The sequence below is a fragment of the Pundamilia nyererei genome, unplaced genomic scaffold, assembly GCF_000239375.1.
Source record: "Pundamilia nyererei isolate P.nyererei 1_Seehausen unplaced genomic scaffold, PunNye1.0 scaffold00002, whole genome shotgun sequence".
Lineage (NCBI taxonomy): Eukaryota > Metazoa > Chordata > Actinopteri > Cichliformes > Cichlidae > Pundamilia > Pundamilia nyererei.
In genome coordinates this window covers 6,127,302-6,142,214 of record NW_005187403.1, presented here as the reverse complement: position 1 = coordinate 6,142,214, position 14,913 = coordinate 6,127,302, and the positions used below count along the sequence as shown (strand labels likewise).

Genomic DNA, 14,913 nt, shown 5'->3' with positions numbered 1-14,913 from the left:
AAAAAAAAAAAAAAAAAAAAATGCACCAAAGGCCCCCTAAAAACAAACAAACCTGGAGGCATCAACTGGACTCCCTGTGGTGGAGACCCAGGCAGTAATGAGCTCATGAGTGGGTTATCAGGGGCTGGGTTATCTAGTGGCATGCTGTTTGGTGGGCTCGGATGGTCCAAGTCAGAGCTAGGGCTGCTGCACTCAAACTGTATCGGAGTTGTTCTGTCTGCATTGTACGTAATCAGACCCGTCTAAGAAACACAAAGCATCAAATGATTGATTGACACAAACTATTAAAAATGTTCACATAATTATTATACACAGCCTAATTTTTTTTTTCTATTCAGAAGAAAAGTTTACACAACCTCCCTATATGACAACTGCTTATGTCACAACAGAATTAGAGTACAATGTTTTTCCTTCTCCTCACTTTGATCTGTCCATCCAGCTGTCTCAGGCGAATCAGCCATTCCGGCTCAACGAACAACTCCTGCTCTGGTTTCTCCTTCAGTTGTGGATCGAAGAACCGCAGCTTTTCAGACATCTGTTGGCAAACAGTGTAACAGTAACCTTTGTCTGAATGCAACGCTGCAAAGTATTTAAGTGACTATATTTAGGCAAAAATCACAGCTAAAGAGGAGAATAAGTGTATACCTGTATGATCTGACTGATAAAAATGGGGGAGTAGTAAGAAGGCTGCACGAGGACGGTCTTCGAGATAACTTCGCAATAATGGAAGGCCTGAGCGCTCAAGCCTGCCTCAGCCAAGCGGCATGCATAGATCAATTTAAACACCTAATGAGAGACAAGAAGAACAGAAGAGAGTGATACTTAGTAATATAACATGATAAACATCACTGTAAATAATGCAGTCGTGTATAAAGTTCTTGGTTTATACATATTATTTATTGGTTTGTCAACTGGTTTAAAAAAAACAAACAAAACAAAAAAAAAAAAAAACTCACTTGGAAATTTGGCAGCGAACAAGGTTGTGAGCCTAGAGACTGAGCATACTCATAGGCTTCAGTCCTTTGGATTGCTTCATTAGTCGCAAATTGAGAAAAGGGCAAACTGAAAAAACAAAGATGAGGTTACACATGTTTACTATAAAATGTGAGGACTTAAATTTAACATCTAGGAGCTACGTGGGTGTGGTTATTGCATTAACCTGTGGTTGGAGCCAATCAGGACCATCTTTGTGCTCTTCTTTGTGAAAACGCCAAGACCAACTTGAGCCATCAAATAACAGAAGTGTGCTGCATCAACCAGGCCCTTCGAAGCTGGCATGAGACAAAATGAGTGCAGACAGAGTTTAAGGGTGCATGTTTGTTGCCAGCGCTCTTGATTACTGAATTCTTGACAAAACCCTACCAAGTGTGTCGCCCATGGTGGTAATTGTGCGAGTATCCAAATCCAGGGTGTGTGTGAGGTTTGACAGCACCATGGCCAAATGAGGACGCCAGTCTCCCCACTTCTCCTCCCCGCAGCACTGTGTGGGAACAAGACATATGTTAGCCAGGGCAAAATAAACACGCCTTTTTTTTCTTTTCTTTTTTAAAACAAGTGTCTAAAGCTACAGTACATACTGGAAGCGATTTATTGCCACCAGAGAAAGTGAATGATATTTGGCACCTTCAAGTGACTACAGGTGAAGTGGGTAGGACCTGCAATAAGCTTTCAGGCAAGTGACTGAAGAGACTACCAATGAGAGTGAAGAATACCATTGAATGATATATGGCCTGCTAGTAAATACATTAGAGGGTCATCTAGGCAATCGGAGCCTGTCCACAAGTGACTGAAACACTTCCAGTGTGTTTGGCTTAAGGAGGGTAAAACAACACTTACGGTGGCTGACGCAGGCATCCTCCCCGACATCAGCTGGTATACTGTCTGAAGAGGGTCATTTATGGGCAAACTGTTAGCAAACCTACACAACAAAGACACACACACACGCACACACACACACACACACACACACACACACACACACAAAATAATATAATAACAATCATAGAACAAATAGGACCAAAGTTAATTATTCTCACATCTGATTTCTTTACCTCGTCATGACTCGGGCATGAGTCCTGTTGTCCATCTTACTGGCCAATAGCAGGGCATGGCCCCAGAGACCTCCCTTCATGGCTGCTTCTAGTGCATCCTAATTCAACAACGTTCAGGTATTTAAAATCTTGCAAGTTAATACCTCATACTGCATTTCTTATGTACAATTTTACCTTCTTTCGGCCAAACAGCAGCAGCTCCCTGAAGCGTTCTGTTTCTTTGCCAAAATTTTCTGGGACAGTCATGAAAGTGTCCGACAGTAGAGACAGTGGTCCGGCTCCAGGCTCTTCCTCGGCTCTCGCCAGTGGCTCGTTATTAAAATCAATCAAGTTGGCTTCATTAGGACTCTTGCCGGGAAGCCAGACAGAGCGATGCTCCTTCAGCAAGAGGTCAGCAATATCTGTGCCCACAACAGTCTGAGGAAACAGAGTACGAGTTAAAACGTTGTCTCACGCAATTGTGAAAAGCCACAGTCTTGCCTTAATTTCAATGTATGGTAAGTTTAGTGGTGCCTACACAGTCTTACCCCATTCTGTCTACATAGCAGCATGATGAAGTCCCAGAGGAGGCGGGCAGAGTCTCTGTCTAAGAGGTTGTTATCACGGGAACACTCCAATGCTTTGTTCTGGGAGAATTTAATCACGTCCACCTTGTGAGTCTCTTCCCTGATGGACAAGATGCAATATTAAAACAGAAAAGCAGTCAATGATGCATTCAATATAAATAGGGAGTTTTAGGCTCTGGCTAGGAATTAGATTTATTTCATTGCTGTTACGGCCCTGGCCATAAGCTGAATCCTGGTGGCCGTTTTAGGTTTTTTCTGTCTGTGTCTTTAAGAGGCTCTTCAGGTTCTTCCTAATTGGAAAGCTGGCTGCTGCTGATTGGCTTCTTGATCATGTGGCTGCTTTGAAAATCCCTCACCAGCAGTTCTCCCGGGGCAGCAACTGACAGCAGCAGCAGCAGACCCGACCATGGCCTCCAAAACCCTCTGTGATTTTTGTGCTTTCCTGATTATTGAGCTTTGTAAATAAATAGATTATGGATCACATGTAAATAGGGGCACAGTTTTCTCCTGTTTATTCAGTTAGGGGTAGCACCTGTCGTTTGTTTGGTTTGTGTTTCACCTAGGTTTTAGGTAGCACCTCCCTTTTTGAATGTTTGTTATTTTGGCGTTTGTTCACCCCAGAGTTAAGCTTTCAGTTTGGACAAAACAACCTTTCACTTGAAATTTGGCTTCTGGGTATGGTTTTGGGGACAAGGGTGGCGTCACTTCCTTTTTGTCTACAGCTTTTGGTTGGCAGTTTTCTGGTAGGGTAGGGGGTATACTAGCCACAATGCCTTTTGATGTGGATGGTTTTGCACAACGGCCCACCATGGATAAGTTGCAATGATGCACGAAGGCAGATTTGTTGTTGGTGGCTAATTTGTTTAATGTTAGTGTCCCCTTAAATGCACAAAAAGCAGAAATTAAGCAGTGTATGGCAGAGCAGCTGGTAGAAAAGGGGATAACTGCAAAGGTGAAACCTCGACTGGTTGATGCTTCTGAGAATTTGGTGGTGGATGTGGGAGCAGAAGCTGCAGCAACCATCCCACAAGCTGTCAGTGGATGGATGACACTGGGGCGGAGGCTCCTGCTGCCATTTAGGTCCCAAACATTGAACCAGCCGGTCAGTTACAGGCAGGAATGGTTACAGAGGATATCAAGCTCGCCCTTTGCCTGAAAGAGGTCGAGCTTGAGACTAAAGCCAAAGAAGCTGAGCTTATGCATCCCCGCGTAAGGGCTATGGAGCTGGATCCTTCCCAGGAACACAATGCTATGTCTACCCCGTGAGCAAAACTTCCGAGACATTCTCCTCTGACCAGTTCAATGCAAATAAACAAGTTGCCTTAGGGTCACCTTTCAGAGAAAGTGAGGTTGATTCTTACTTTAACGCCTTTGCATCACAACCACTTTAAAGTGGCCCAGTGGTTAGCTGCGAGTAAAGTGAAGGATTTTATTAGCTAAGAGAATTCGTCCTATTGGAAGAATTCAAAATGTGTCTCCCTGAGAATGTTGTTGTGTATCTCAATGAGCAAAAGGTGGTTTCTAAAGCTGCTGTTCTCACAGATGAGTTTTCGTTTTCAGCTGTGCACCATGAAAAGGTTTCTCCTAAGTGTCAAACGCTCCCTGATCTAGTTCCCATGACTCGTCGTGAATACTTTTATTGCCGTGACACTGGACATCTCATTGCGAATTGTCCGTTGCTTCGCCGCAAAGAGCAAGCTCAAACCTCGAAAAAGACAAAAAGTGTTGGTTTCGTTCGGTCGGTGTCTGCTCCTAATCCTGTCAGTGATGAACCAGGAAATGACTGCCTTGACAGCAGTTACTGACCTTTCATTTCAAAAGGGCTTGTCTCACTGAGTGGGAAAGAGGAAGATAATGTGCCGATTGCAATTTTGCACGACACTGGGGCTACCCAGTCTCTCATTTTGGAGAGCGCGGTGCTGACGCTCTCGTATGAGGAGTGAAAATGAGTGTGTTATGGGCTCCGATCGAGAAAACACTAAACACCACTAATTTGAGGGATTTTCTTTCTCCCAAGTACTGAAAACTCAGTGTAACCACCTCTGAAGTTTTCTGATCAGTTTGTTTGTGCAGTGCATTGTCTGAATAGTAGCATGTTTTGTGCTTGGGGTCTGCTCTGTCTTGCTGCCCACAGTAACTGTCCAATGATGGCTGTGGTGCCCTTGTGGGATTAATAGGAATAGGCTGTAGGTTTTTTTTTTTTTTTTTTGTTTTTTAAAATGTACATATCTTCTTGTACTGAAGAGAATGAAGCTCTATCCCGACGTAGCTGAAGCTGTTATGTTCTTCTCGTCCAACTTGAAAAGCAGCTTTCAGTTTGGGGATGACTACTGTGGAGAACATGTCTGAACCACCCCACATAAAATCATCTACATGACATGCAAGTACCCCTGTCACCTTATAGAGATCATCTAGCCAGTAGAAGACAGCTGAATCTACTTTTGACACTGTGCCCCCCAGCTTCTGCATGGTTTCTTTCACCCAGTTTTACCTGCATAATGAAGCATCTGCCAGGCCATAAACACATTTATTCAATTTCATGTAGTTCCTTTGCTCTGTGCTTCTACCGGTGGTAACTGAGCCACGTTAACGCAGCTTAAATGTGTTAATGCCGCCATCATGATTAAGGCGATTAAAATTTTTAACGTACTCAACCAGTCCAGCTTTGGGTACAATGCCCACTGGTGTTTCCTTGAGTGTGCACACCCACCTTGTTGATATACATTTCTGACCCTTGTCTTTCTCCTCTTTAAACACATCGTTTCTTTTCCAGTTGTCAAGTTCAGTTTGTTTGGCTTGTGAGAAGATGTCTTCCTTCACCACTAATCTTTCATCTCTGTCTGTGCATGACTTGGCATCTTCAGACGGTGTCACTTGGAGGTTGTTTATTTGCTGCACATTAATGGAACCCATGGATCCAGCAATTTCCTCGGGCTCACTGTACTCCATGTTGTACCACTTTGTGTTTCCCAGTGGCTTTTCCTGCTCGACTGATTATTTTTCCAGCATATGTTTGACCTGTTTCTTTGTCTGTGTATTTAATTATTTGTCCAACTTTAAGTTTTAGTCCTTCTATATCTGTGGTTGTGTGGGACAGTGTAGGACCTCTTTCTCTAGCTTGTACTGGATCACAGAAGGACTGTTTTCTGTAGTACCAAGCAGTTCATTTTTTGTTGATGCCATCTCCTCACGTTTGCTTTCAAAAAATCGTGTTCCTCACCAAGTACCACTGCTGGGGTCTTTAAAAGATTTTCATCTGTTTTAATCTGATTTTCCTCTTCAGTTTCTTCCATTTTCACTTGTGGTTCATCCACTTTTCTGAGCCTAGACTGGTGTACTCTGACATAGGTTCCTCCACACCTGGCAAATATTACTACACCTTGGCCAATGACCACACCTGGACCTTTCCACTCATGACAATCTCTCCTTTTATAATGGACTTCGGCCCCAATTTCATATTTGTCAACAATGGATTGCAGCTGTTTGCGAAAAGCTCTTCGTATCTCTCAGAGCATTCAGCTTTCAATGTTAGTCCAATAATCAAACAATTGACATTAGAAGTCCAACTTTAATGGTCGCCTTCCTTTGCACAACCACCGAAAAGCCAACCCTCCAGACTTCTACTCCCCCCTTTTCCACCTGCGTGTAGCCACCCCCTCCACAGGACACTTGTGCAGTAGGTTACATACATCTTAACACAAAGAAGGTAGAATTCCCTTACTTGACAAGAGGTCCAGGGAAACCTCGCAGTTCTGCCTGATCAGTGGTATCCTGCAGCATGGTCTATAAATACAGGCAAAGGATATAATAATTCTTCAGATGTCTTTCAGATTATGGTCACACACACACACACACACGCATTCAGTCTAAGTTTACGGGCAAATGCTAACAGTTACTTCAGGGCTTCTATCAGAAGATAATGGATATCATCAATACTGTTCCATCTGCTCATCATTTTTTTATGAATGAAGATAAATTCAAATTAACAAGAAGTTAAATCACTGTTAGACAACAGCTGATGGTTTTGAGACTGCATTCTAGCTAATGCAATCTCTCTTTTGCCCTTCGCACAGGATGTTTACCTGCATACTGCTCAAAGGTTATTGCTCAGTATTACTGGGACTATGAGCAGACATCTCGTCTCTTTCCTACTTTATGGGAAAAGCTGTGTGAATCAACCTATACAATCTAGTGGTCTTTAAGTGTCAGTGATTTCAGATCATTTAGTGTTGTACATTTAACATTTTGTGTCTGCTAAAGTAAATCCGCCATAATCTTAATGAGATAAATAATGGGAAATAGAAAAAAAAGGAAGAATTTTTTCCTTAAAAGACACACAGCTCATTAGTTTTAGTGCTGCTTATTTTGCTAGGTTTATTGAAACCGGAGTAATACAGTTTCAGGAACATCTTCCAAAAGACCCAAAATAAACAAACAAAAAAAGCCAACCAAAAAACAAAACAATATATCAATGAAATATGGTCTGTTAAAGCCATACCTCAAGGTTGTGGATGTCAACTAGAGCAGGCTGTCCTGCTGAGGGCAGATTTGGCAGAACCTGAACAAGATGTCCACCAGGTCCAAAACGAGCACAGCGGTGTGGTATGGTGAACTTTTCTGGGGTTGCAGGACGAGGAGGGGCTAGAGGAGAAAAAAACCCAAAGAGAAACAGACCATTCAACTCAGCTAAGGACCCTTAGAAATGAAAAAAATGCTTCAAAGAGTGATGCAGCACTTACGCTGCTCAGGGGCAATCCAGGTGCTTTCGGTGGTATACCCAGAGGGATAGTACTGGCTATAGTTGTGAGATGCATCAGTCTGATCTGGGTACTGCCCATAGGAGTAATCCACAGCCAGAGTGGATGATGTGTTATCATATGCTGCTGACACCAAGTCAGGCTGGCTCCTGTACACTTGGCTCTGTAACAAAGAGAGAATTATTATTTATAATGCAAATGAAACATAAAAAAAAAAAAAAATACATGGAAAAAGAATTTGTAAATTAATTTTTGCTTTAACAATATTTCTACAGTGATTACTCATAAATTTTGGCCTGGTCTCCATTTGTGGTTCAGCCAGATAACTGCATACACAGAATACTTGTGAGACATATGTGGGAAAAAAAAAATTGCCTGTTGCGATCGTGAGCTGAAGCTACTCCGTCTGCTGTGGTGACTGTGGGAGCTGTGGACTGACTGTTCACTGTGGACACTGCGCCGGTCAAAGTCATCACCATAAGCATCTCCCTGACGACGGTAGTCCTCATCAAAGCTAGCATCGTAACCAGGATAGTACTGCCACTGGTCCTCATAGCCAGCCTTCCTGTGAGTGAAATGTTGTAAATTGAATTTAGATTTTCTTTTTCCATGAGACACGCATGAACAATAACACTTCTTACACTGCCTTTTTATTACTCACTGTAAATGTACATTAATATTATAACAACTCCATGATGTCCAAACAGTATTCTCTGCATACCTGGTAGGATACATAGATTGATTGCTGTAGCTGTCTCCCCTTCTGCTATCATCATAAGCCCAGTAGGACTGGTCATAGTATCCTCTATATCTGGGGTCATAGTGTCCATAGTATCCTTTATGCAGAAAATATGAAACGGAGACAGGGAAAGACATGAATTAAGAAAAAAATTAATAAATAAATATTCAAAGCTTTCAACACTATGAGCTACGAGCCATACCTCCAAAGTACTTGGCATAATTTGCATAATAATCACTATAGGCACTTTGGTTTGCTCTGTGGTAATCCTCGTGATAGCCTTGCCTTAAGGGGAGAGAAAAAAACAATTCAAAGATAAGGTAATGATGAATGAAGTAGTACAATGTATTAACACAGATTTTTTTACATCCAACAAAACCAACATCACAGCAGGGAATTCTTTAACTTGCAAAATCCTCTTAAGATACTTAAAAACTCAATTTATAAATCAGAAACACGTGAAAAGACAGTACACACCATTCAAGTGATCTTGTGAGTTTCACTAACCTGGATGATGGCCTGTCAGAGTACTGGCTGGCTCTAGAGTTAGGACGCTCCGGCTGAGGCTCTCTGTACTGGTAGTTTGTATCACGATAACTTTGGGTCTGCCCCTCATATCTGCCATACCAAGGATCTACTCTGTTCCTGTATGGTCCTGCCTAAGAGATAAGAGCACCAATAGAAATTGGGAAATAAATATTCACATGCTAGGTTAAATAAAAGGACACCTTATACTTACTTGATAATATGGCTGTGCTCTAGGATCCCCAGATGGAGGTGGGTATTGGCCAGAAGGATATGGTGCTCTGCTATCTGGGTAGTCTCCATAATTATTATAATAGCCACTATACATCTGACCCGGTGCTGGTGGAGGCCCATAGCCTTGATGGCTTCCTGCAGAGGACGGTGGGCGAGGTGGCTCCGCAGGAGTTGTCTGTGGAGCCCCTGGAGGACCTTGAGGCCCAGGAGGAGGAGCATTTCCTGCAGATGGCCCCTGTATTGGAGCAGGATACTGGTAACTGGGGGGTTGTGCTCCACTCGCTGTAACAGGAGGAGCATCTTTTTGTCCGTGCTGTGCAGCCTGAGAATCTAATACCTTAGGAGGTTCTGCTGGGGGCTGCTGGGTGTTTGGAGCTGTTTGAGAGGGTGCTGGTGGTACCTGTGTGGTAGATGAAGAAGTTGGAGTCTGGACAGAGGCATTCCCTTCCACTTTTAGAGCATCTTTGGTGACCTGTAGGTAAAATCCATTACTAGATTGTGGAGACTCGTGAAGAGAGGAAGGGTGTCCAGAAGCCTGGCTCTGGGCTTGTGATTGGTGCATAGAAAAATCAAGGAGTTCATAATTTGATGGCTGATTATGATTAGAGGAAGGATCATTCACAAGAGAAGTTTGCAGATTAACTTGGAGAGCAGAGTTACTCTCTCCAGCCACTGATTGACCCCTTGAAAGAGGAGGGCGGACAGGCTGGGGATGCGGCGATGCTGTGATTTCTGATGTCGTAGCTGCTGTGTTGTCTCGAGTCAGATTGAGTGGACTCTGATTAGAAGCCGAAACACTGAAGCTCAGGATTCCAGGAGAAAAAAGTGGATTTTGATTACATGTTACTGAAGCTGGTTGGGAGGTAGTGGGACCCTGCCCCTGTGCAATCAATCTCACAGGTGGGGTAGTTTCCCTAAGGCTACTTTGAGTGGCTGCTTGAGGAGTGGTACTAGGGGGAATCACACTGTAATTGGACACTGGCGGAGCAATGAAAACAGGTTGGTGAAGCGAGCCAGACACAAGGAGAGATGCATAGCCCAGGTTGCCTTGAGAGTCACTTGGCTCTGCCTCACTCACCTTTGGCGGGTTCTCTAGATTCTCTGAGTGCTGATGCGAAGGTGGCTGGGTTCTTTGGGAGGGCTGCAGGTCCAGTGGACCATCCTCTGGAGGTTGGATAACATCAGCACTTGGCTCTCGTAATGGGGCAAGAACTATTGGGGCAGCAGGGGCGAGGAGGATGTTACCGCCCAAGGTCGTAGGATCATTCTGAGCCCACAGAGTAGTGGCAGGACTCTCACAGGGCTGATTAACTCCATGAGCACGGGATGAAGGTCGAGAGTGAGAATAGACCACTGGGTGTGTCAAAGGAGGTACGGCACCTCCAGCACCTGCAGGCAGAGGGTGACCTGAGCCATAAACATTTTCCATATTGTCTGGTGGCTGCTCCATATTACCTGGTGTACAATCTGCACCCCCTTCTGCTACCATTTTAGCCCTGTCAATCTCAGCAGGACGCACCCCGACCCCATGTGAGCGCACAGGTTCGAAAGAGCTGTTAGCACTGGCCTGAAAGATACCGGTTGGTTTGGGAGGGCTAGGCGTGGGGGGCCACATTTGCTCCAGAGAGCTCTGCTGTACACCCACATCTCCAGCTGGAGAAGTGTCAATCTGTTCAAAGTAGCCTCCAGCTGCAGCTGCAGCAACAGGCTGATTAGGATCATCAGAGAGTCGTGAGCTTTCCTGTTGAATAAAGGTGCCCACCACCCCCTGATGTCGACGAGTGCCTGTTCCACTCCCATGGCTCATGTTGCTGTAGTTGGACGACACACTGGCAGATCTCATTGGTCTGGGAATTGAATCTGGAGTCTCCAGGTTGGGTCCAGTTTCAAACTGCTCAGCACTGTGGGGTGCAGTAGCAGCAGTATTACTATGGATTTCACTGGGTAATACTTCTTGGTTTGGAACACACTCCAAATTCTCTACATGGTCAAACTGTGAATCCGATGGCTTCTGAGCATTTCCCTGTGATGGTTGATTGCCATCGATCATGTAAGGTACTTGTGAGTGATCTTGAAGAAAAGCTCCTTGGTAATCTGAAGAAACATCTGCATGACTACTGTGTGCCTGCTGGTTGTTGTGAAGTTGAAAAGTTCCAGCAATACCATTTACTGCCTTATTTCTCTCTGCAGACAGCGTTTCCTCATTTTCCACATCATTGTCTTTGAAGAACATTGAAAGTGTACCGGATTCCTGGTAATGTGGAAGTGGGGCTGGGACAGTACTAGAACTAGGCCCAGGCCCAGTACTGGTTGCAGGCTGAGATCCAGCAGCGTCAAGAAGGGGCTGAGGATGACCTATACCAGTACCCATTTGATGGTAGCCCGAGTCCTGTGGGGGCGGGTTAAACCAAAGATCTGGTGCAGCAGAGCTCTGACTGAAGTAACTCTGTGTTTGGAAATGGGAATTATGCTGTTGGGGACCATTTGGGTCTGGCCACTGAGAAGTAGGAGGTTTTAGTGGATTTTGAGAAGGAAGAGAAGCCTGATTCTGAAGATGTGCAGGTTGGGTCGGAGGGGTAGGGGTGTTGTGAAGGGGTGATGGGCTGTGGGAGGGGTACATCTGGGTTTGTGGAGGTATATTAAATGGCTGTGGTACAGGGTCACTAGTAGGCTGGAAATAGTTCTGAACTGATGGGGGGCGACTTCCGTGATCAGGGGCCCACTGGGAAGAGGAGGTGGTGACCGGTGGCAGTGGCTGGAAGGGCACTGGCAGAGGACCAGACTGTCCTTGAAATTCAGGGTTCAAAGGTGTCTGACTAGGTTCTGAGGCTGTAGCCATAGGTGCTGACTCTGTGGATGCAGATGGTATCTGTTCTCTTGAATTAAAATATCCCTGTTCATTATGTGAGGATACGTATCCAGTTGGACCAAGGGGTGGTGTACTGTGAGGGTTGAAGAGGGTCACTCCAGAAGCAGCAGCTGTGGCACCCTCCAGTGTCTGTGGTTGCGGAGGCAGCCCTGAGCCAGGTTGAGGGTACATGGCATTAGATGGTGTTTGCACTGGTGCAGGGTTGCTGTTAGATACTGTTGGGAGGCCACCTGCAGCCATAGGGGGAGGAGCTCTACTAAAAGCAAAAGGGTCCGTCATGGGTTGAGCAACAGGAGGCATTGTGGCAGGAGCTGCAGCAGCATGCTTGTAAGGCCTGGTCCTGCGGAACATATTGGGCCCAGAAGGAGGAGGGCCAGAGGCTCCTGGTCGTCCAGTCCGGGGAGGGGGCTGCATGTCCGCAGAGTTAACAGGTCCGAGGACCAGGTCACTCTAAGAGATCTCACTGAAGACTGAAGTCAGGCGTAGCTGAATAGAGACAAGAAAGAGGAAGTGATTAACAAAAAGCCCTGCCTCTTTGGGATACTTTACCACACCTTTGTTTGCATTTTAGCCTGTGGTCCTATTCAAACCAAACGTACAACGTGGCAAGTTCTACATCAGCCCTCAAGATGCTGTGGTGGGTAAATACATATAGTGCTCAATTCAATACAACACACTTGATTTTCTGTAATGCATACTTGGTATACTAGTATACTATCTACTGTTAATTAAATGGTCTGTAGAGCATTTGATGGTCATCTTACTGGTAATATATTATGAACCAAAGCACTGATGTAAGTCTATACACTTGTATAGTGTATATCACCCAGGTGAGGAAAATATATGAAATTTATGAAAATTTCCTTAAAAAAATAAACAAAAACAGGAAACTTAAATTAACATCACAGATCTCATGGAGGCTGCAAAGTTGAGTAGCTAAATAGTTTCTTTAAAAAGAAAAAAAAAAGCACCTGCTTTTGCGTCAAATGCAGCTTTTAGCAGAAAGTCAAACTGAACTGCTCTACTGACAAGAGACCACAGTGCCATTGCATCTATAGTTGTTTCTTGAGTTCAGGTAAGGATGAAATCAGCCAAACAGGGGTGGAAGCTATGATTACAATTATTTACACTTAGCATTAACTGGTAACTGTCACATGAGTCGTGCCACTACCCTTGTACAACATGTGTACACTTTTCTCAGTTGAAATGCAAAAGTTAATAGTGGACAGTCATTTAAATCACGCCACTACGTAGTATTAAGATCAAGGCCATGTATATTATTTGTCAAACAGAGATACTGAGCGTGTCTCAGTAGGAAGTTGAGTCAAGCTAACACGGCCTGTCAATAAGCATTTCAAATGCTAGATGTTTGGAGAGAAAGAAGACACGGAACTAATGTAACGTAGGGAAGTACATTTGGCCAGACGGGCTCTACCGGGGAGATCCCGGATCTTCCCGGCGCTCTAGGATATAAATTTACCAAGAGCCGTTGCACCCTCTTAAGCTTCGTATCGTTAGCACCGCAGATCTGCCAACTTAGAAAAGTCACAAAGTTAGCGTTGTTAGACATACGCTCCCTACTTCTTATCACTACTTGCCAGTTGTTCCAATATAGATGGCTGCTAAATCTCTTTGGTCTGGCACGACACTGAGATAGTGTTACACATTAAGCGACAGTCGGGTAAAGGTCCGGTGATTGGTACAACAGCTAACGGGAACCGTTCGGTGCTCCGTATGTCCCAAACGCCGGAGCCAGCAAATCACTAACATCTAAAGTCTGCCCGAATTCGTCCTTACACCAGCAGTTCTGTGAGTCACGAAAGGCGTAAAATTTCGGCACAAACTCAACATTGACATGGTTACACCGCGATAAGTTACAAGTCGCTGGCCACTCGTCGACCATAATTTAACAGGTTCACAGCCTGGTCAGCTAGCATTAGCACTGCTGCTTACTTAGCATTCCTGGCTAACTAGCCTGCGCTAATCACAAGGTAACAGTTCCCTGCCTGCCACAGACACCAGATTAAAATACCTAGAGTAAAACATTGTTAATTGTGTTGCAGATATACTCTTACCCGCTGTCGGAAATGTGTACAGAAATGAATAAATTCTTACAAGTATGCTGGAGTGTGACACACCGCCACCATCTTCAATGAACACATCCTACTAGGCTACGTGTACAAGCAGCGTCACGGGCCAAACAACTACTGCGTCGCAAGAGGGTGGGGTTTATTAAATACCCTTTCCGTATATTTATCATCCGATTCTATTTAAGTGCAAAGTTAATTGAAATATGGTATTTTGACGGCAATGCTATAATGAAAACACTAAATAGTCGTGTTTGACTTGGACATGGAAACTGCAACACAATTTTAATGCACTTAAAGGGGAATAAATAGGGACTCCAGATTCTAATAATGACATACCCTATGATATATCAAGTTCATGCTAAGCTATGTGTGCAATAAAAGACTATAACAGGCTGCTCGTGTTGTGTGAGGCATTATAATAGACTACCATAATAGACTATTTGTACCACTCAGTGTACAATTAAAGCATGCAAAACGGGTATTTGTCCACTGGGGAGCACTATCGTATCATCAACCTGAAAGCTTCTCGGATGAGAGGTGAAACGTCTTCAAGCAACTTAAAGAAGTCCAGACGCTTTTCTTTCCAAGCTCTTTAGACAACCTGAAATCCACTTGCTCCATATTGGCAAAGTAGGTAGGAATGAGCCACCAAAATAAAATGATCTTCACTTGTTCTTGAATATTGTGGCATAGAGTGACAGTTTGTTTAAATACCCGGTTCCACTTTTTACAGATGTCAACTAAAGCTGAAGTATAGTGGGATTTGGTCTCGTTAAATCAAGTCAAGGAAGTCAGAGTAAGTCAAAGTCAACCTTATTGTCAGTTCTGCAACATATACAGAACATAGAAGAATTTTAAAAAAAAAATCCCCCAGCCACAGTGCGAAACTATAGTGAATCAAAAATAAGAGAAAATAGGGAGATATAAGAATATGACGTACAGGTATGAATATACATATATATTATATCAAACTACAGCTCTGAATTGCATGAGATATATACAAGTAGTGCCATATATGTCTTAAAGTATATGAATTGTACAAGCATTCTTAAAGTTATATAGATTATTGCTGATTTTTGTAT

The 14,913-nt window shown here is 43.9% G+C and overlaps 1 protein-coding gene across 1 annotated transcript in view; it reads right to left on the bottom strand.

The window, feature by feature from the left end:
* sec16a (SEC16 homolog A, endoplasmic reticulum export factor) overlaps positions 1-13,937 on the bottom strand; it is a 21,224-nt gene extending 7,287 nt beyond the window's left edge. The window contains exons 1-19 of the mRNA XM_005720526.1: positions 13,857-13,937; positions 8,853-12,227; positions 8,621-8,772; positions 8,316-8,398; positions 8,096-8,210; positions 7,750-7,939; positions 7,357-7,537; positions 7,116-7,258; positions 6,339-6,400; positions 2,579-2,717; positions 2,226-2,468; positions 2,052-2,149; positions 1,837-1,918; positions 1,363-1,480; positions 1,160-1,271; positions 957-1,062; positions 646-786; positions 422-535; positions 49-242 (exon numbers count right to left, since the gene is read on the bottom strand). Of these exons, the coding sequence (XP_005720583.1) occupies positions 49-242; positions 422-535; positions 646-786; positions 957-1,062; positions 1,160-1,271; positions 1,363-1,480; positions 1,837-1,918; positions 2,052-2,149; positions 2,226-2,468; positions 2,579-2,717; positions 6,339-6,400; positions 7,116-7,258; positions 7,357-7,537; positions 7,750-7,939; positions 8,096-8,210; positions 8,316-8,398; positions 8,621-8,772; positions 8,853-12,155 (5,576 nt within the window). The 5' untranslated portion in view covers positions 12,156-12,227; positions 13,857-13,937. The remainder of the gene's footprint in view (positions 1-48; positions 243-421; positions 536-645; positions 787-956; positions 1,063-1,159; positions 1,272-1,362; positions 1,481-1,836; positions 1,919-2,051; positions 2,150-2,225; positions 2,469-2,578; positions 2,718-6,338; positions 6,401-7,115; positions 7,259-7,356; positions 7,538-7,749; positions 7,940-8,095; positions 8,211-8,315; positions 8,399-8,620; positions 8,773-8,852; positions 12,228-13,856) is intronic.
* Positions 13,938-14,913: the final 976 nt, after the last annotated feature.